Source organism: Drosophila arizonae, chromosome 2 (genome assembly GCF_054131065.1).
Source record: "Drosophila arizonae isolate 15081-1271.41 chromosome 2, UAZ_ARI_1.0, whole genome shotgun sequence".
Classification (NCBI taxonomy): Eukaryota; Metazoa; Arthropoda; class Insecta; order Diptera; family Drosophilidae; genus Drosophila; species Drosophila arizonae.
Genome location: NC_142922.1, coordinates 6,418,248 through 6,437,748, shown reverse-complemented (window position 1 = coordinate 6,437,748; position 19,501 = coordinate 6,418,248). Strand labels below are relative to the sequence as shown.

General features: G+C 37.7%; 10 protein-coding genes across 11 annotated transcripts; 5 read left to right on the top strand and 5 right to left on the bottom strand.

Moving 5' to 3' along the window:
- Nucleotides 1–466: 466 nt before the first annotated feature.
- Nucleotides 467–1,697, bottom strand: RpS27 (ribosomal protein S27). Of its 2 annotated transcripts, XR_016271034.1 has the most exons (4): nt 1,603–1,697; nt 1,029–1,248; nt 874–963; nt 467–807 (listed from the first exon to the last, which is right to left on the bottom strand). XR_016271034.1 is itself a non-coding variant. In XM_018016687.2 (3 exons), the coding sequence occupies exons 1-3, from the start codon at nt 1,606–1,608 to the stop codon at nt 935–937; spliced, it is 255 nt and encodes an 84-aa protein (XP_017872176.1). In that variant the 5' UTR covers nt 1,609–1,697; the 3' UTR covers nt 467–934. The 2 variants fall into 2 exon arrangements, 1 of the variants encoding a protein (XP_017872176.1); XM_018016687.2 differs by having other exon boundaries at nt 467–963.
- A 115-nt stretch (nt 1,698–1,812) lies between these two features.
- On the top strand, nt 1,813–2,859 carry LOC108619839 (J domain-containing protein CG6693). The gene has a single exon (XM_018016636.2). It carries the CDS (start codon nt 1,853–1,855, stop codon nt 2,750–2,752), a length of 900 nt encoding a protein of 299 aa, XP_017872125.1. The 5' UTR covers nt 1,813–1,852; the 3' UTR covers nt 2,753–2,859.
- A 332-nt stretch (nt 2,860–3,191) lies between these two features.
- On the top strand, nt 3,192–4,962 carry LOC108619809 (uncharacterized). The gene is made up of 4 exons (XM_018016585.2): nt 3,192–3,527; nt 3,587–4,347; nt 4,424–4,669; nt 4,734–4,962. The coding sequence occupies exons 1-4, from the start codon at nt 3,336–3,338 to the stop codon at nt 4,861–4,863; spliced, it is 1,329 nt and encodes a 442-aa protein (XP_017872074.1). The 5' UTR covers nt 3,192–3,335; the 3' UTR covers nt 4,864–4,962.
- Nucleotides 4,937–6,932, bottom strand: Zaf1 (ZAD and Architectural Function 1). The gene is made up of 5 exons (XM_089473959.1): nt 6,755–6,932; nt 6,507–6,638; nt 5,566–6,446; nt 5,378–5,512; nt 4,937–5,314 (listed from the first exon to the last, which is right to left on the bottom strand). Exons 2-5 carry the CDS (start codon nt 6,627–6,629, stop codon nt 5,074–5,076), a joined length of 1,380 nt encoding a protein of 459 aa, XP_089330085.1. The 5' UTR covers nt 6,630–6,638; nt 6,755–6,932; the 3' UTR covers nt 4,937–5,073.
- A 67-nt stretch (nt 6,933–6,999) lies between these two features.
- Nucleotides 7,000–9,283, top strand: LOC108619820 (uncharacterized). Its single transcript, XM_018016613.2, has 6 exons — nt 7,000–7,270; nt 7,330–7,455; nt 7,524–8,032; nt 8,390–8,524; nt 8,577–8,687; nt 8,840–9,283. The coding sequence occupies exons 1-6, from the start codon at nt 7,139–7,141 to the stop codon at nt 8,967–8,969; spliced, it is 1,143 nt and encodes a 380-aa protein (XP_017872102.1). The 5' UTR covers nt 7,000–7,138; the 3' UTR covers nt 8,970–9,283.
- A 994-nt stretch (nt 9,284–10,277) lies between these two features.
- LOC108619815 (uncharacterized) lies at nt 10,278–11,975 on the top strand. Its single transcript, XM_018016600.2, is given in 5 exon segments — nt 10,278–10,522; nt 10,586–11,520; nt 11,594–11,704; nt 11,770–11,845; nt 11,847–11,975. Coding segments are annotated over 5 exon segments (1,281 nt in total). The 5' UTR covers nt 10,278–10,405; the 3' UTR covers nt 11,889–11,975.
- Nucleotides 11,976–12,200: 225 nt separating this feature from the next.
- Nucleotides 12,201–13,682, top strand: LOC108619830 (uncharacterized). The gene is made up of 4 exons (XM_018016624.2): nt 12,201–12,434; nt 12,488–13,290; nt 13,353–13,424; nt 13,486–13,682. The coding sequence occupies exons 1-4, from the start codon at nt 12,318–12,320 to the stop codon at nt 13,631–13,633; spliced, it is 1,140 nt and encodes a 379-aa protein (XP_017872113.1). The 5' UTR covers nt 12,201–12,317; the 3' UTR covers nt 13,634–13,682.
- LOC108619768 (uncharacterized) lies at nt 13,616–16,128 on the bottom strand. The gene is made up of 5 exons (XM_018016519.2): nt 15,754–16,128; nt 15,243–15,697; nt 14,413–15,179; nt 13,955–14,338; nt 13,616–13,877 (listed from the first exon to the last, which is right to left on the bottom strand). Exons 1-5 carry the CDS (start codon nt 15,977–15,979, stop codon nt 13,751–13,753), a joined length of 1,959 nt encoding a protein of 652 aa, XP_017872008.1. The 5' UTR covers nt 15,980–16,128; the 3' UTR covers nt 13,616–13,750.
- Nucleotides 16,129–16,225: 97 nt separating this feature from the next.
- On the bottom strand, nt 16,226–17,734 carry LOC108616964 (uncharacterized). Its single transcript, XM_018012557.2, has 4 exons — nt 17,592–17,734; nt 16,745–17,529; nt 16,575–16,688; nt 16,226–16,505 (listed from the first exon to the last, which is right to left on the bottom strand). The coding sequence occupies exons 1-4, from the start codon at nt 17,712–17,714 to the stop codon at nt 16,349–16,351; spliced, it is 1,179 nt and encodes a 392-aa protein (XP_017868046.2). The 5' UTR covers nt 17,715–17,734; the 3' UTR covers nt 16,226–16,348.
- A 74-nt stretch (nt 17,735–17,808) lies between these two features.
- LOC108619799 (uncharacterized) lies at nt 17,809–19,498 on the bottom strand. The gene is made up of 4 exons (XM_018016573.2): nt 19,303–19,498; nt 18,300–19,228; nt 18,129–18,242; nt 17,809–18,068 (listed from the first exon to the last, which is right to left on the bottom strand). The coding sequence occupies exons 1-4, from the start codon at nt 19,417–19,419 to the stop codon at nt 17,885–17,887; spliced, it is 1,344 nt and encodes a 447-aa protein (XP_017872062.1). The 5' UTR covers nt 19,420–19,498; the 3' UTR covers nt 17,809–17,884.
- Nucleotides 19,499–19,501: the final 3 nt, after the last annotated feature.

The following is a 19,501-nucleotide window of genomic DNA, read 5'->3' as shown; positions in this document are numbered from 1 at the left end:
ATTGATGATTGAGAAAGCATTAAAAATATCAATTTTATTACGAATCAATATTATTACGAATCATGTAACAAGTATACAAATTTTATATTCATTAAACTAGTAACATTTTAATCGCGCGTGTACTAGAAATTAAATATCGCGCACCAAACCACTCTGTTAACTCTATCGATATTCTGCTGAGTTAACATACAATGGATAAACGAAAAATAAAAATGTTCGACTGCTGAGGTATCGAAATGCTGCAAACTGCTTATCGGTTATCATCTGACAATCGAGAATTCATAAATATTTAAAAACTTGCCGCGTGAATCTTGCGTATCACTGCAAGATCTAATTTGATAGACAGGTATTAGCTAACTCATTTTTAAGGTTGTTCAAAATTCAAGTGAAATATCTCTCAATGTTCGAAGCATTGAATAGGAGCTCGTAATAATATGATCTGATAATACAATGGACCAGCTACAAATTAAAAGCGATAACATTTATTAGTTATATTCAGTTTACACTGAAAAAAAAATGTAACACGCCATTCCACATTGGTAACCACATCATTAATTTTTTAATGAACTCAAGGCTAGCGTGTACATTAAGAAATTCAAAAATCATCATATAAAAGCGTTCTTCTATTTTACAGCCATTTTATCTTCAATCCCATGTTGTATGTGACTTGTTGCTGTTGTTGTTAATTGTCCCTTGTGCATACAGTTGAGAAAACTACTTATCAAAATTGTTATTGCTGCTGCCGCCGCCGAAGTGTTGCTTGTTTCACTTGTATCCACTCCATTTGCAAAGGGTTAAAAGCGACGCCTATAAGATTGACAGCACTTGTCAGTATTGAATGAAAACGGCTCAAAAGATTTGTAGTTTCTTTACGTTTTTAGAGTGTTTATTAAAAAATTAATAATTTGTGGTTCATCAAGAAGCGTCCCCATTTTTATTGTGGCTTCCTACGGAACGAGCAGCCTAAAATTGAAAATCATACATATTAGTGACGTGGAATAAACAATTATTTAAAACAATCAATTTACCTTCTGTCAGCTTGGCACGTCCTCCAGTTGGCTGGCACAGAATGGTGGCGCAACCAGCACAGACCACAACGCCCTGGGCGTGACTGAACACAGTTGTAATTCTGTAGCATCCGGGGCACTTGACATCCATGAAGTAGGAGTTGGGGTGCTGCACCAAGCGCTTTAGCTTGTGCTTGCGTTTCTCCTCAGCGGGCAGAGGGTGCAGTAAATCTTTTGCTAGCTGAAATGGCAAACCAAACAATGCAAGTTCACTATTAATCACATTTCAACTTCCTTTGACACATTATTGATTCCACAATATCATATATATCATTTAATATCATATTTCACAACTGTGTGCAAATTAACTTGGATAGACGGTAATACGCGCGAGTAACATGCGTTGCCAACGAAAGCACAGGTTGCACGGTGTTGAGCGAAGCACTGTTTTATTTGCATAATTCATGTATTGTCACAGTAAATGCTCTATTTTTAAGTACTGCAATGCAACGCGGCCACTACTACATAATTTTGGCGCATGCATTTGCAAATTTTCTTTGTTTAAAAGCTTATTTTTGTAAAATTTTGCACCCACCGGCATGTTTTTTCTTTCACAGCTAACACGGAAAAGGAAGTCAGCAAAATCGCAGCCAACTTAACAAACGATAAACTACTAAAAAAAACCCTACTTACCACAGCTAAAAGAGTTTGGTGTTTCTATTTAACGCAGAGTGGCAGCCCTGTCACAATCATTCTGGCGCCTTTTTAGCACTGGCTGCTCTTCAACACTATAGAGCACTTTCGTCTGACCGGAGTAACAAAGCGAAGAAATATTAAAGTTAACAATGTCGACGCTTGAATTATGCGAAAAGTTTTTTGCGACCCGTGATGTGTACAAGCTGATGGGCATTGCAAAAGATGCCAAAGAAAAAGATATCAAGAAGGCGTACCACAAACTCTCGCTGTTGGTGCACCCCGACCGAGTACCCGACGCTCAAAAAGACGAATCAACGGAGAAGTTCAAAGTGCTCTCTAAAATTTACCAGGTGCTAACCGACTCACAGAAGCGCGCAGTCTATGACGAGCAGGGCATCATAGATGACGATGACGAGGGCAAGCTCACTAACTGGCTTGACTTGTGGAGCAAGATATTCAAGCCGCTGTCCGAAGAGGACATTAGCAACTACGAGAAAGAATATGTCGGCTCTGAGCTGGAGCGTGCAGATATTAAGAAGGCATATCTGGGTGGCAAGGGCTGCATAAACTACATCATGAATCATGTGCCGTTCATGAAAGTCGAAGACGAACCCCGTTTCAAAGAGATTGTGGCCGGCATGATTGCATCCAATGAGGTGCCCGAGTACAAGATCTTTACAGAGGAGCCAGCCGCTAAGCGTAATAAACGCCACAAGAAATATGCTCGCGAATCGAAAGAGGCGGTTATCATCAAGGAGCGCATTCAGCGCCGTCGCGAAAAGGACGCTGAGGCGGAGCAAGAGATATCTGGCGATGGAAATTTAGAGCAAATGATATTGGCGCGCAAAAATCAACGCGAATCTAATTATAATTCACTAATGGATCGATTGCTCGAGAAATATGCCGGTGAAGATGATTCCGACACAGTTGACTTTAGCACATTCGACAAGAAGAAGAAGCTGAAGGCAAAGACCCCGTCAAAACATACACAGAAGTCGGCAAAGATAAATAGTGTGAAGAAGGGTCGGGTGGAGAAGCCCAGAGCTTAAATGTATTTGTAGTTTTATTATCTCAAAATTCGTTTAGTTTTAATTATATCTACAGATATTTACTATAATATAATAATAAAAATAAATACATACAAAATAAAATAAAACTGCTCTGGATGGGAAAGTCCGACTACGAGCTGCATCTTTCATTTTTCTCTAACATCCTTTATATTTAAGTAGAAATCCCAAGTAAAATAAATTAGAATATTTATTACACAAATATTTTATGCGAATTCAAGAAATAGAAATAAATTCTTCGATTTATAATTTCAGTGCTAGGCCATATTACATGGATCTAGAATAAAATAAGAAGTACGTAATATTAAATTAGTATGTCGTATGTCTAATTAAAATTTATTAATTAAATATTTTAAACCGACACATTCTGCAAATATCGGTTTTGAACTGCATACAAATCGTAAGAGGTGTCAGTCGGAGATGCCAACTCGTTAACTTAATCAGCTCCGTTTCTTACCCTAAGAGTTATCGACTATTTATCGCAAATAGTAAACAAAGTGGAAATTGTCGTAAACTAGACTAGCACTAGCTTAAGTGATCATTTATATCAGAGAAACGTCATCCAATGGACAAAATAAATCAGATGCCCATTTCTGCGAGTCAATGCCGTATTTGTCTAGATGAATGCGACACTGGCGCTATGCAAGCACTTTTTACAGAATATAAGGATTCCGCAGCAAAAAGTGAGAATACGAGCGACACCAATTATGACAAGTGGCGTTTGAGTAGCAAAATAGAATACTGTTGTGGAATCAAGGTACAAGCAAACACGCAATAAATTATAGCGCACATATACATATTCTAAATATTTTACAGATTCGTCAGGCATCCCACTTGCCATCCAAAGTCTGCAAAAGATGCTGTGATTTTATAAGCATGTGGTTCAGCTTTCGGCAAATGTGTCTTAATACACAAGTGTATTTGGAGAGCACGTATATCCATGAAGAAAAACCCAATGATCTGATCGATGCTAGCGACACCGAGTATATGCAATACCTATATGAGACCTTGCAGTTGGCTTCATGCGAAACTTACCAAACGAACGAAGAACTCCAAACTGGTGACGCTGCACTTATAGAGAGTGATTATGTTATGGACTACGACGAGGAAAACTATGTGGCAGACGTATTATCAGCAGAAGACCAGGTCGAATGCGCTAAAGAAGATGTGCAAGGAATAGTAACTAAACTGGAGGCATACGAGCAAAATGAGGACGAACAAATCGAAGTTGAGCATACATACACTTATCAAGATGAAGGCCAAGAAGTGGAAGTGGACCTACCGCTCAAAGTGGAGGAAGGTGAAGTAGATTACGAGGACTTTCTATCACCAACACCCTCGCCTGAGCCAGAACAAAGCAGTGAAATGGTTAAACGCAAACCAGGACGCCCACGCAAGCCAGACAGTGAGCTAAAGTCCAAACGAAAGAATAAAAGCGACTCACAAATGAAAAACGAGCAGCGAAGTGAGGATATCACTAAATACATATGCAATCTCTGCGGTAATGTCTATCCAAAGAAGGCAGCATTTACGGCCCACATGATGGCGCACACCGACTACAAGCCACATCAATGCGAGTAAGCCACAACTACTCATATTACAGTATATTATTCCCCTTATATACTATTTATATGTATATTTCATATTTTTCAGAATCTGCTCCAAGTCTTTTCGTCAAATGGGAGAACTGCGCGCTCATATACGACGTCATACTGGAGAGCGGCCCTACAAGTGTTTATACTGCGATCGCTTCTTTTATGACCGTAGCGAAAAGGTTCGCCACGAACGAGTGCATACCAATACGAGGCCTTATGAGTGCAAGGAATGCGGCAAAACCTTTACACACACGGCTATTTTGAAAAATCACAGTCTGGTTCACTCTGGCGAGAAGAATTTTAAGTAAGCGTAGTAAAAACTCAATTTTATACATATGTAAATAAGAAACTTGGAATATCTTCTTTAGCTGCACCGTTTGCTCCAAGTCGTTTACACTTCTCCACCAGCTGAAGGCGCATTTGCAAACACTGACACACCGAAGCAAAGAGAACCAATCCCTTACGACCTCCAACACCTACATACTTCATACTGAGTAATTTAAGCTAGGCGGTAATTTAAATATAATATCAGCAACACATTTTATGTATACTGACTGTACTATGGTATATATACTAAATATAAATATCTCATATTTATTCAATTTGTTATATTATATTTTGTATAGAATTTCATCATTTAACAAACAAAAAAAACGCTTCCATAGGAGCACATTTTTTCAAAATTAACTATAATAGGATCAAAAGCAATTAACTGCTGGAATAGTCGCTCTCGCCCTGATTGTATAGCATTATGCCAACCTCATAGCGATGAACGTGGGTTCGTTCATGAGCCTTTAACTGATGTGGTAAACGAAAGCCCTTGTTACAGGTAACGCATTTATGTGGCTTTTCCTTCGAATGAGAGAGGAAGTGCGCTTTTAATGTAGTTGATAGTGAAAAGGTTTTGGCACACAGGTTACAGGCATAAGGTCGTTCATTAGTATGCATTCTGTAAATATTGCAAATATATCTTAGTACAAAACTTTAAAATTTCAAGCGCCATATTGCCTACCTTTCGTGCTTGCGATGTGTGCTGCGATCTGCAAAACGTCGACTACAGTGGGAACATTCGTAGGGCTTTTCGCCCGTGTGGGTACGCATATGGGTGGTTAAATTGCAAGCGGCGTTGAAGCGCTTGGAGCACAGCCTAAAAGTAAATAAATTAAATTTGATGCCCGCATTGAATTTGTTTACACTTACTCGCATTCGTAATTCTTTTCATTGCGATGGGTGCGCAGATGTGATTTAAGCTGCGTTTGATTTGGAAATGAATTTCCACATACGGCACAGCTGTGTCTGGGAAAATTTGATGGCTCACACGCGGCAGTTAAGTCAACCATAGCAAGAGAAGTGTCTGTTGAAGTTGGCTCTTCTCCCTTCAGCACAGGTTTTTCCTCCGGCTCCGACTGAATGTCTACAACTTGATTTGAAAATTTCGAGGTGGACTTCTTAGGTGCTGCTTCAACAACTGAATAGCTATCGGGCTCTGTGTAATCGTTATCATAAACTTCAATGCCATTATCACCCACATCAGTTATGATATACTCATTGCCCTCGGTATCTGTCTCTGCATCTCTATCATGAAAGTCAAGAACACATTTACTTACAACAAGTAAATAATCCTCATCTTTATGTCCAGACCCAGCTGACGATTTGTTGCCTCCATTTGGCTTTTCATATTTTACAGGAATAAGCATTTTATTTCCATTTTCTGAAGTGCTATTTGACTCTACGTCAGTAAGCTCGTGTGCATCTTTGAAATCTGTATACGAAATTTCAGGTTCGTCCAACGCATTTTCCACTTGCGAATCAAGTTTCTTTTTCTGTTGTTGATTTCTCACACATATGTTCTGTTTACGCGTTCGGGGAACTTGTTTTTCAATTTTGCTCCGACTACTACTCACTGCGCTCTGATCCATAGAATTACTCGGAAAGCGTATTCCCGAGGACATGGTGCGACGTACAACACTTCTTAGATGCGCGTCGGACCGTCTGCAGCCTGTCAGAAACGCATGAGCCGATTGAAGAGCTTTAATACAATCCATACATATTTTGTCCGGCAAACCGTCGTCTGGTTTGACCTGTGTATAACAATAGATATTATTTTAGCTAACACAATTTTATATTGCATTGCGTTTTACCACAATTCCAGCGTATTCCTCCAGTTGCTTGGCTAAATTGGGATCATTGAACAGCGGCTGCAGTTGATCACTACTATCGGCCGTGCACGTGCGGCACATTTTCCATTTTATACAAATTTCCATTTCTTAACACTTTACGATCCCAAAATATTTACGATTGAAAAATAATATTACATTTTGCGGCTTGTCAAAGTTAGCTTGTATTCACTACTGAGCGCAGCGCGAGTCATAGTGAACCTATCTCTTACCAGACCGTTACAATTGGTTTCAAACATATTTCTATTATGTGGGATGCGTGTTTTTATAAATTTAAGTGTTCAATTTAATGCTTATAAACATAGTATCAGATAGATCCGTTAATATTTTGTTCTCCATGCGCTATTAGTAATTTTTGGATGTTAGATTTTATCGACGCAACAAAATGAAATCGGAAAGGCGGTGAGAATGGCATTCTAATATATCGGCATTCACGATAATAAAATTTTGTCAACAAATGTGGTCACACTGTTTTCCTGTCAATAATAAAAAGAAAATAAAACTACAACAAAAAGGGCAGGAAAAAAAAAATAGAAAATTTATTATCAAATTGTTATTATAATTGTTTATAGAATTGTACAAATTAAAATAAAACCATGCCAGAATATTTAATCTGTCGAATATGCCTTACGGAAGACATGAATGTCGATTCCATGACACCACTGTACGACGATCTGGATGTTCAATGTCCACTAGTTCGGAAAATAGAAGAGATCGGGAGCATTAAGGTATGCTAACAGATATCATATCTTACAGATTTCATCATTAAATTATATTAAATAATTAGCTACCCCCCTTGGAAGACATGCCAAGTCTGCTCTGTTGCACTTGTGTCGGTAGCCTTAACAGCGCCTATAAATTTCGAGAATTATGCCAGGAAAGTGAGCGAACCTTTGCCAGCAGCGTTGTAAAGGTATGATATTCACTCGACTGATAAACTATAATGGTTCAAGTGTACATTTATTGGTAAATTGTTTGAAGGCGGAATTAAAATTGGAGCCAACGGATGATCCTTCACAAATTGAAAGCGATAGCGTGGAGTACATTTACGAAGCGGCCAATGAGTTTATTGACGCCGATGATGACATTGAATTCGATGCTATGCTAGAAGAGCGCTTGGAGGAAACAATTGAGGAGGCGGAAGCCAACGCAGTTTATGATGATTTTGAGCGGACGACAGATTTGGATGATAAGAACATATCAATTAGCAATGCAAGCGACAGCGACTACGAACCCAGTGAACGGTTGCGAAAGCCAAAGGTACGAAAATCAAGGCTTAGCAAACGTGGACGGGGACGACCTCGCAATCCGACGCATTCAGTAATTAAGAATGGACAAGCAAAGACAACAAATGTAGCAACTGCGAATAAACCGAATGAAGAGACCTCTACTAACATCATGTGTGAAATATGTGGCAATATCTACTCGAAACGTGCAGCGCTCAATATTCACATGCGACGACACATGGCCGAGAAGCCTTTCGAATGCGAGTATGTTTGTAGAAGTGCACTATATTTCAATTTAATTAAGTTCTGAAATAATAATAGAGAAAGTCATGATATCTTCGAGATATCGAATATTTTATCTAAAATACTCAAATTAGTTCTAATACATAGTGCAATTGCAGATAAGATTAGTGCTTATCCCTTCAATTGTGTTTTTCTTTACATTTCTGAATCATTTTACGGCCATAACAGCAACATGAAGTTAATTTTTCTGTTTAGAAAATTAATAATTCCATAATTTTGTACTCATACTCTATCAGCAATTTAAAACTTACAACTTTTTTCTTTAAACTCGTTATGTTATGTTACAATCTCTTTAATATACTGATTTTTTTTTTTTAGAATCTGCACTAAATCGTTTGCTGGTCCCTCGGAGCTAAATCGCCATATCAGAGTACACACAGGCGAGAAACCTTTTACGTGCAAATACTGTTCCCGAGCATTTGCTGATCGAAGCTCAAATATACGCCATGAACGGTAATAGTAATACAGGAATTAGTTAACCACTAACTTATATATTTTATTACAGAACCCATACAAACGAGCGACCATTTACCTGTGCTACATGTGGCAAGTCTTTCTCCTATTCGAATGTTCTCAAGAATCACATGTTGACACATACAGGCGAAAAGCCCTTTTTGTAAGTTTATGATTTTACATATAAGATATGTCTAATAAGGATATTTTATAACATTTACTTTAAATATATACATAATTGAAATTGTACATGTACAACTATTTGGACATGCGCAACGAATCATAGTTATTAATGAATGAAATAAATCATTTCAGATGTCTGCCGTGCAATAAAACCTTTTCCCGGAAGCATCAACTGGAACAGCACACAGGAACTATGACCCATCAGCAAACTGTGAAAGCTCTTCAGACTAGCGATGCGGCTCGTCACACTGAGCTATATTAGTCATTCGCAATGGTTTAAATAATTATTTAGTTGTTATATATATTATAAATTTAAATCCCATTTGTAAATAAAAAGTACAAATTTAAGAACCCAATTTCGCCCGGATGTGCCAGATGATTTCTATTACACGAAATACAAACAAGAGGTAAAATAGGGATAAAGCTCGCAACAAAATTATTAGTTTGAAATAAATGTGATTGAAATATGGGAGCAATAATTAAGATGTAAAAACTAATGTATTTGGTTCGATACACGCCAATTGTACACATATTTATATTATTTTGTATACGAATATAACGTAGAGTTTTAAACTATTTTTTATTTGTTTTCTTTTTTTTTTTTTTTTAGCTCTGGCTCTTAGGCTAGGAGAATACAATATCGATATAGTAGGTTGGATTGCTAACCAACATCCTCAATGTTTTATGGCCTACATGACGGGGTCACTTGCATAGTTGATGTGTTGAGGACTTCGGATTTATTGTGGCTTCTTCAGGCAACTCGAGATGAAGAGACTTTTCGCATATTCATAGTAGTCGATAGAACGACTAGTGCTGGATCAACTCCTTTGTTGTGAAATATTAATGGCAATATCTAAAAAATTAACAATATTTGATTATGAAGTTTATGCGCAAACTTATAATTAATTAACATATCTACATACATAACACACATAAAATTGACTAATGCTTAAGCCCTCTCGAAATGCTAAAGCATCAGATTTGATAGCTCATTACAGCGAAGTAATTTGTACTCATGAAATTCCGTAATGTCCTTGCATTACAATTTTGAGTGCTTCAATATAGCATACAGAGTCAATGTAATCAATCAATGGCTTTCACATAGACGTAATTTGAAACCCTTGTAAGATAATTCTCATGAACTCCTTTAAGTTGCCCGATTTGCAGTAGTCAAATTTTGAATTAACTTCTGTATCAACTGTTTTTCTGAAAGAGAACAGCGGTTGCGAAAAGCAGTGGCATATCCCAGGTCCATGAGGCATACCCTGCAAATAAGCAACGGATATCCTGGAATTTTCTCGAGCTATGAAAAATGAAAAAATTTTAAGAACCATTAATAATGTGCAATATTTAAAATGCAACCTGCAATTTACTAGTTGAATTGAGTTGCGCTATTAAGTGGGAATTTTTATCATGAAATAGATCAACCATATCTTGAATACGCTTAACGTAATTTAAACAAAGACGGCACCTCCTCGACTCCATCATGCACTCCCCACAGCAATGGGAAAATAGAGATACTGATTTTGAGTTTCAGCAGTCAAGTGAATACTAATAGCATTGCTTCTTCTTCTTTAGACATTCACAGCGAACTTATAAATTGTCAGAAACAGCTGATTCCTTAATTTGTTTACAAATATAAAAACGTTTTAAAATTATTTTTTGTTTAAAGATTATATTTAATTTAGCTTATAAAAAATGACGCTACAATGTCGTACCTGTGGAAACGTTATTTATAATATGAACGCTAAAAATCTATTCCTGACTGAAAACGCTGATGTCTTAATGAATATTGAAATTGTGGCTGGAACTGCAGTAAATTTTTCTTTTAAAATGATTTGCATACGTATATTTTAATCACGGCTATTATTTGTACAGCTAAAAAAATGCCCTGAGCTTCCATCTCACATATGCGGTTGTTGTCTTCTTGACCTGAAGAAAGCCGTCGTCCATATGAAAGTATTCCGGGAACGCTGTATAAAGACGCAGCAGCAGCTGCTAAGCACCAAAACCCTAGTCGAAAATTCGTCGAAAGGGGATATGGAACTAAAAAGTGATTATAATATTAATCAGGAAACCATGTCAAATTACGAGGAGCTACCCATCGAAATTGATAGACTAGAAGAGGATTTCGATGATGACGATGATGAGATTATTGACGCTTTTGAAGATACTATTTCAAGAGATAAGGAAGGTCCCACGGAGGATGCCGACTGCGTAATAGCAAGCGCTCAAAATGAAATGCACAGTATATGCGAATTAAGCAGTGACAGTCAAGAGACGATCGAAGAGCTTCAGAAATTTTCAGATAATGAATCAATCCAAAATATTAGTAGCTGCAGTGACATAAGTAAATCTATTAGTATCAGAGTCAGTCCACCTACAACATTCACCGATCATCCACTTAACAATGATTATTCAAATGGAGATTCAAATAAGAAAATACTTAAGAAAAATTTAAATAGAAACAATTTAAATTGTAAAACGATAACTGTTAAAACGAAAAAGACTTACATCAGCTGGAAGAATCTGACAGAGGAGCAAATTATTGCTCGGCGGCGGAAACAGAGGCTTCGGGACTGCATTTGTGATCAGTGTGGCAGGCATTTCACGGATCAAAGTAATTTCAAACTGCATATGCTGCGACACTCCGGCATCAAAAACTTCAAATGTAAAGAATGCAGTAAACTATTCTATACCGATCACTTGCTACAGCTACATGAACGGACCGTGCATCGTGGAGAGCGACCATATGCTTGCAAATACTGCGATAAAACTTTTAATAGCAGCACAACTCGTGTAATGCATGAACGGTTCGTTTTTCCAGCTTCGTGCCATTTTTATACATACATACATAATGATATTAATATTAATATATTTATCTAGTTCCCATACGAATGTGCGTCCGTACTCTTGCGAATATTGCGATAAATCATTTATTTCTGCTTCTGCACTTAAGAGACATGATCTAACACACAACGGCGTGAGAGCATTTTAGTAAGTCTTTTTAAATCAATTTAAATCAGTTAAACTTTAAACGTATTTTTTTAAAAACATTTCAGCTGTAGTATATGCGACAAAACATTTCAAAGAAATACTCATTTAAAGGCTCATTTGCGTTCCAAGCTCCATGAAATGAATGAAAGAAGACAATATTAATTTATTACAGGAGTTTGAATAATAACTTTAAGTATACTACTATAAATTCCCATGTTGTGATTAAAAACTTAATATTAACTTTTAAACCATTAAAACATTTCAATGTCAACTTTTTCCATCTTATAATTATAAAAAATCAACTAATCATTAAATCGGGTTTTAATAAATCGGGAAAATATCAACTAAGGATTTTTGAAATATAAATTAATATCCAAAATAAACACAATACAGATATATAAAAAAAATAATATGTTAATCTTTCAAACAAACGTTGAGTCGATAATATCAGCCTATACTTTTTAGATTGCTAACAGTATATTTATGACATTTTCATTGTATTTTTTTAGTATGTTTCATTAAAGTGTATTTCAGAGTTTTCGTGAGCTGGTCGCTTTGTTGACGTCTCTGCGTTTTACAAATTAAACAAATTTGTTCTGTAGTTTTTATTAAAATGGAGGACTTCTGCCGAACTTGTGGCAAAACAGTGAATGAAGAAAGTTGCATTAATATATTTTCATCCCAAAGTCGTCGACTATTACATTGCGTGCGCAATATAACAAATTGTTGGGTATTGAGACAATGTTTCCACTTTCGATGAAATTCTAACTTTGTATATTTTAGATGGAAAATGTTACCGGCTTTCCAATTTATATTTGCGAGGACTGTCAAATTCTGGTAAAGAAGGTAAATACTTTCCGTAAGCGCTGCACAAAAATCGAAGCCTTTCTAACTAAACGGAAAGCCAAGTTGAGCTCAAATAATGATTTAAAATCAAAGCAGAGTAAGATTTCCGATCCGCTTCGAATTGAGACAGTGGATACTGATGTTAATATTAAAAGGGAGACAAAAACCACCCAACACATGCAATCTGATGATTTGTTTAATGAGTTTCACAAGGATACCGGAGAAATGAACGAATGTTTTAGAGACCAACTGGATTCCGATGACTGTGCTGGGATATCGTTTAATGACGATATTGAAGGACAACCCAGTGAAGACTCTCCCAACTCTCTAACTCCCCACCCTGAAGCTGAATTGAAGCCTTCAGTCAGGATTGAGCCAAATACAAAAGCGAAAAATAGCACCCGCAAGTACACTATGCGCGTAGGCAAGAGAACTATGTACATAAAACTAACAAATGAGAAGCAGCCGAAGCGCATTGTAGACCGGGAGCGACAATGGGCCTCTGCGCGTCCCTGTATTTGTGAGCACTGTGGCCGCCAATTCAAGGACGGCAGCAATCTCAATGTGCATTTGTTGCGGCACACCGGCACTAAGAATTATGAGTGCCAGGAATGCAACGAAAAGTGCTACACACTGCATCTGCTTCGACGCCATCAGCTAAAGCATACTGAGGGCCCGTATGCGTGCACATTCTGCGGACTACAATATAGTACGAACAGCTCCCGGGTGCGACACGAACGGTGAGTGAAGGGAAACTTATGTTAAAAAGAATTTACGAAATTCCAATTCCGTTAATTTACAGTGAAGCTTGCAAGAAAGGTCGAGGTCCACAATCAAAAACGGAGCTAATTAAGCGTGGTGAACGCACATTTCAGTAAGTTTTAGTAATTTAAAACTTATGAAATATTAGTTAATAAGTCTCTTGTGTTCCACAGCTGTGATGTATGTGATCTTTGGTTCCTGCGCGCCGGCAATTTAACTCAGCATATAAATTCATCAAATCATATTGCTAACGTGCGGATAAAAAGTAAAAGATCCCAATCCAAGCAAAAGAATTCACAAAACATGGATGTTGCATCATGAATACATGTTTTATTAAACGACTTTGTAATAAAAATTAATAGAAAAATAATGCTCTGTACTTTAAATATCTTAACGCTAATTCTAGGATATTAACCCCTTTAGTTCTATTATCTCTGTTCAATTTGAATCTTCTTCAACCACTTCAATTTTTCTCAGCTTTTGTAGATTCTCCTTATGCATTTTGCTAAATTGATGCGAGCATAAATTGAACTTATATCGAAAGAATGCGTTGCAAACATCACACCTAAAATAATGCAGTAATTGAAATAATCAAATTAAAATATTAAAAACGTTAAATCAATATTCCATTGTTGAACCTACCTGTAGGGTCGTTCGCCAGTGTGAATTCGTTCGTGTTCTTTCAACTTGCTGCGTACATAGAACCCCTTTAGACAAATGTCGCACTCGAAGGGACGTTTGCTATCATGCCTCATTTCATGTTTCTTTTTCGATTGGGGATCCGGAAAGCTCATGTCGCAGAGCTTGCATTTAAAAGGCGTGATACCCATATGTATATTGGTATGCCAATTGAGTGCATATTTTGTCGCATAGCTCTTGTTGCAATAGGTACAAAAGTGACGAACATTTTCCCTCTGTTCCAGCGCATTCTGCGGTTGTTGCTCCTGCTCATAGGTTTTAAGTTCGATCCGTTTGTTCAATCTGTTCGAGCTTCTGTGAATACGTGGAGATGCTCCGTGAACCTTTCTGCAAAAACCATTTGTATATTAAAGACGTACAATTTTGATTTGTGTCATTGACTATTTCAATTTAGCACCTACTTTTCATGCAAATAGCGCGTGTTGGACGAGCCAAATGCTTTCCTACAATACTTGCATTCAAATGGCAATTCGCCTTTGTGCCGCACGCGTATATGCATGTTTCGCATATAGGCATCGTAGAACATTTTGGGGCACTCGGGACAAGAATAGTTCTTTGTGCGCGAATGCCGCAACATATGGATCGTTAAATTGCATCTCACCCGAAATGAGGCGCCGCACTGGTCGCACACGTGGTTCAAGGGCATGGCTCTGATTTGCTCACGGCGTATGCGATTTCTTTCTTCTTTTGTGCGCTTTGGGCGTTTCGGCTTGGGATCCCGAGGTTTTCGTATTCGTTTTCGTACCACATTTTGTTTAGTTATTGTTGCCTTTCTCTGTCGTGGACGTGTTGTCTTGTCCTTACCCCTGTATTCATTAAGAAGATCCTCATAAATTTGAGCGCCCAATGCTATACTATTTGAATCTGCAGTCGGCGGATATGTTGGCTGAACCGTTTGTTGTGTCGTTTCAAAGGGAAAAGGCTCAACAATAGTGGTTTGATCTTCTTCCGGAAACATGGAAACAAAATCATCACAGTTTTCACTAATCTGCATTATATCTGAATCATTAGCACTCAAAATTTCTGTATCAGGGTCCTTAATAATGGTATCTCCTCCTGCTAGCTCTACCTCCGTTCGAATACAGGTTTCTCGAAAATGTATGGCTGTGCTCAGATTTTGGACGCAGTTTGAACACATGAACGACGATATGCCCTCCTTACATTTGATCTGAAACACAAATATTTGTATACCGAAACCATGTGTAAAATAATGGTTTTAGCAGATACTAACCCAGATACCAGTTATAACTTCAATGTGAAATAACATGACTGCGTTTTGTTCGTCACTAAGATCTTTAGCATATTCATCAACAACAAATAGTTCATAGCAGGTGCGGCATTTAACCTGCTGGATAACTTTTTGTACGCCACACAACTCCAGCTCTTCCTGCTCTTCTGCCAATGGATCGCTTTCACTGGGAGTCGGTGTACATGGAATAAAGGCATTACCAGTTGCAATTACGAAATCGGGAGCCGACGCGATGCCTGTGTTTCTGACAAAATCTGGAGCTTTAACAATTGCTCCACTGGCTTCCGCTGCTTCACGCGCTGCCGCTTCCTCAAGTAACTCTTGGACCAGTTTTTTGTTCTTTCGCCTTTCAGATCGCTCGCGTTCAACTGTACTCATATCGCTCTTATTTATGCATGGCACGGCGCCTGGTTTCAGCGTTCTTTTACTGCATAGACCTACAATAAGAAATTGAAGTTAATGTGATGAGGGGCGTTTAAATTGTTTTTCGAACCCATTTGATACTGTAAGGCTCCTTGTATATCCTCCTCTTTAAAGTGCTCATTGCAAATGACGCTCTTAAGTGGTGCCTTCAGTTTCTCTTTGTTGTATCTGCGGCAAAATGCAAGCCATTTTTTTAAGACGTCCGGGTTTTTGGGAAAACTGAAGAAACTGAATTGTTCAGAATGTTTTTGTTTTGACCTGAACTTGTTCGCGCAATTTTGTATTGCACACTTCATTTTTATAGAATTTACTTTTATTTGTGACGTCGCATTGCAGACCTAGTACCAGGGCTGGCGAATGTTTATTCGCGCTTCTGCAGGCTATCGATATGCAAACTATTCATTCTTTACTCCTTATCGGCTATTTGCCTCCTAATCGGCTAGAGGCAGAGCTGTTATTCTATTTACTAGAATTTAAATTTTTAATAGTCTGATAGAAATAATTATTCCTACCCAATATACTTTAAGTGTGAGCCAAAGCAAAAGTTTGCCAAATGTTTAACTGTTTATTATTATTTAATAACGTTAAATCGTGATAAATTTGCTGTGAATGGCACAGTAATTGAACATCGGCGCTAAAACCATATGTGTAATGTAGATATTTCGTTAAACATCGAAATCTTTACTAATTGAATCAGTTTCAGTTTCTCCATCTGAGCTCGCATTATCTAGAGCCACATTTGCTCTCGTTTGATGTTGTTTTGAACGATAATGAATTTTCAAATTCGTTTTTCTAGGGAAACCAACATTGCATATATCACAGCTGAAAGATAATGTAATGATAATGATAATTTAAGCACCAGATCTAGTGAAAATTTAAACTATAACATACCGATATGGTCGCTCGCCTGTGTGAAGGAACTCATGTTTATTTAAACAAGATTTTGTTAGATATGTTTTTCCGCATACTCGACAAGCATATGTCAATTTCCTCGTGTGTTTTACACTATAAGTTTGAGTAAGGTGATTATGATAATCGTAAATCAAATATGTTAACTATACCGTTCGTGCCGACAACGTGTAGTGCTTGTAAAGAAGCGCTGGTCACAATATTTGCATGCGTATGGCATCTCTCCTTGATGTCTAACGCGAATATGCAAATTCAAGAGATGCCGTGTAAAGTACTTTGAGTCACATTCTGGGCATTCAAAGTTCTTTACGCCTGTATGCCTCAAGATATGCACTTTAAGATTGCTGGCGTCTGTAAAACATCTTCCACATTGATCGCAAACGTAGGTCTTACTAGCTTCCCGCTGCTTCACTTTACGATTTACTTGATTTCTAGACCTATCAGACGTGGCGCTATCAGAATCTTCTGCTGCCGATTGCATTGTTTCGTCCATCTCAATACACTTGTTTTTCGCCACTACCGATGCCTTGCGCAGTCTAGTAGAATTAATACTCTTATCACATTCTGTTTCTGAGCGCACTCGGGCTAACATAATCCGCTGTCGATGATGAGCCGAATCAGTTATTGACGTTGTGTTGGTGCTTGACGCTTGTTTTGGTGAGCGCGCTCTTACAGCTTGAACCTGAGACGATGTTTGTTTTGCTTCTATGCGAGCACGCACAATTTTACGCTCCGGCTGTTTCCTTATATTTATCGCTGTAGATACGCCCCTTTTCTTTGCGGAATACAGGGGATCTATAGCTGATGTATCCCTTCGTATACTATCACGCAGAACTATTTGTATTTTGATACAGCGCTCTCGAAATGCTATGGAGTGGTTCAAATCCAAGTAACAACAGGTGCAAATGAGCTTAGGCATCTCCTCTTCATCATTCAACTAAAAGAAAGCTACTTAAATACGAAGGTAAACATATCAATGTAGACATATTTTTGAAATACCCTAATTCCTGTCAGTATATCGATCTTATGTAGCAGATCCTCATTTTCCTGGTGAAAGAGGTTTTTGGCATTGAGACTGTAAATTTGTTCACCACACGTTCTGCATAAAACCATTTTCGACATTTTAATATATCAATTGATCTGTCCAAGATAAGGCAATGGGTTTATTCATTTCACTACCAAAATCAAAGTGTGAATGACATAAAACAGCTGATAATTACGGTATGATGTGAATGTCGAAAATGTGGCGCAATTATTTAATGTGTTTATGCTCTACACGATAATAAACTCTATTATACATCAAGTGCAACTATTATTGAGTCCGGAAACACTATCGTATTATCTGAAATTGCTACTTCTTTAATGTCGTTAATTTGACCATTCAGCGCTTCGCTAGCTCTCTTCTGATGCTGCTTTGTACGACAATGTATTCTTAAGCCTGGCTTTCGGGGAAACGCCACATTGCACAAGTCGCAACTAAAATATGGAAATATATATAATATTTCTGTATGTATCTCGTTAATCAATGTGGCATACCGATATGGTCTCAATCCAGTGTGCAGAAATTCGTGTTTATTTAAACATGATTTAGTATTATATTTTTTTCCACATATTTTGCACTCATATGACCAACTTCTTATATGCCGTACTCTGTAATGGAGAAAAGACCATGAAAATCTTGGGAGCTACTGCAATTTAGATTCTTACTGTTCGTGGCGTTGACGCGTGCTGGCGGAATAGAAACGCTGATCGCAAAATTTACAGAGATATGGCATCTCGCCTTGGTGTTTAACCCGAATATGTAATTGTAGTAGATATTTCGAGTAGTGCTTAATGCCACATTCGGCACATTCAAAGTTTTTTTCGCCCTTGTGACGCAGTATGTGAATATCCAAGTTTTTGGGACTCGAAGATTGATGGCCGCATAGGTCACAGATAAAAACTTTTGGATTTGCCGGTGGTTTTACGTTATTGACTTTACTCTTCCTATACTGTCTTTTGCCCACCATACTATCCTTATCCTGTGCTGGCTGAGATGGAAGGGCAGAAGATACAACAGGTGAACTAGGCGACGAAGCCACTTTATCAAGCGCTACTTCTTGAAACAATTCTGTTTCCTCAAAGTCACTAAATTCATTTATATCGCTCATTGAATTACTAGGATTCTTTGCACATTTGCTTGGACTGCCTAGCGCTGTAGTGTCTGAACTTTCATTGTCATCCGTATCCTTCATGTCAGACTGAATAGTCGTAGTATGCATATTTGTAGGTGAATTGTCATTAGAACATGTTTTTTGTCTTGTTTTGTCTGGCTTTGGTGTATTAGTTTTTTGTTTGCAATTGCGTAAAATACGGATTTCCTGGTATGGTTTACTTAAGTTCTCTGTATCTGGCGTATTTAGAATGAGATTCTCTAATTGAGCTGTTGTTGCATTCTGTAATTTTTTAGGTATTTCATTGCTAGATTCTGGTTCTGTGTGTGTTGTATTTAGCGGGTCTCCCATCTTTGGCTTTGGTTTTGCAGCTTGTAAAAAATGTTCCGTTTTCAAGCATCTCTCTCGAAAAGCTATTGAATGGTATAGGTCCAAGTGACAACAGGTACAAATATGCCTTGGCATATGCTGGTCATCCTTTAACTATAATCAAATATACACATGTTGAGCTTCATATGTTTACGTGCGTGGATATGTATGTACATATTTGTAATTACCCGTATTCCAGTAAGAGTTTCAATGTCATTAAGTATCTCATTGTCATCTTGGTCAAAGAGATTCTTGGCGTTCGGATTTAAAATCATTACCGCACAAGTTCTGCATTTATTCGTCATTCTACAAACTTTCAGCTACCACAATATTTTCTTTGCGAAATGATAATAGCGTTTTAAAGAAACAGGTATGTTATTCTATTGT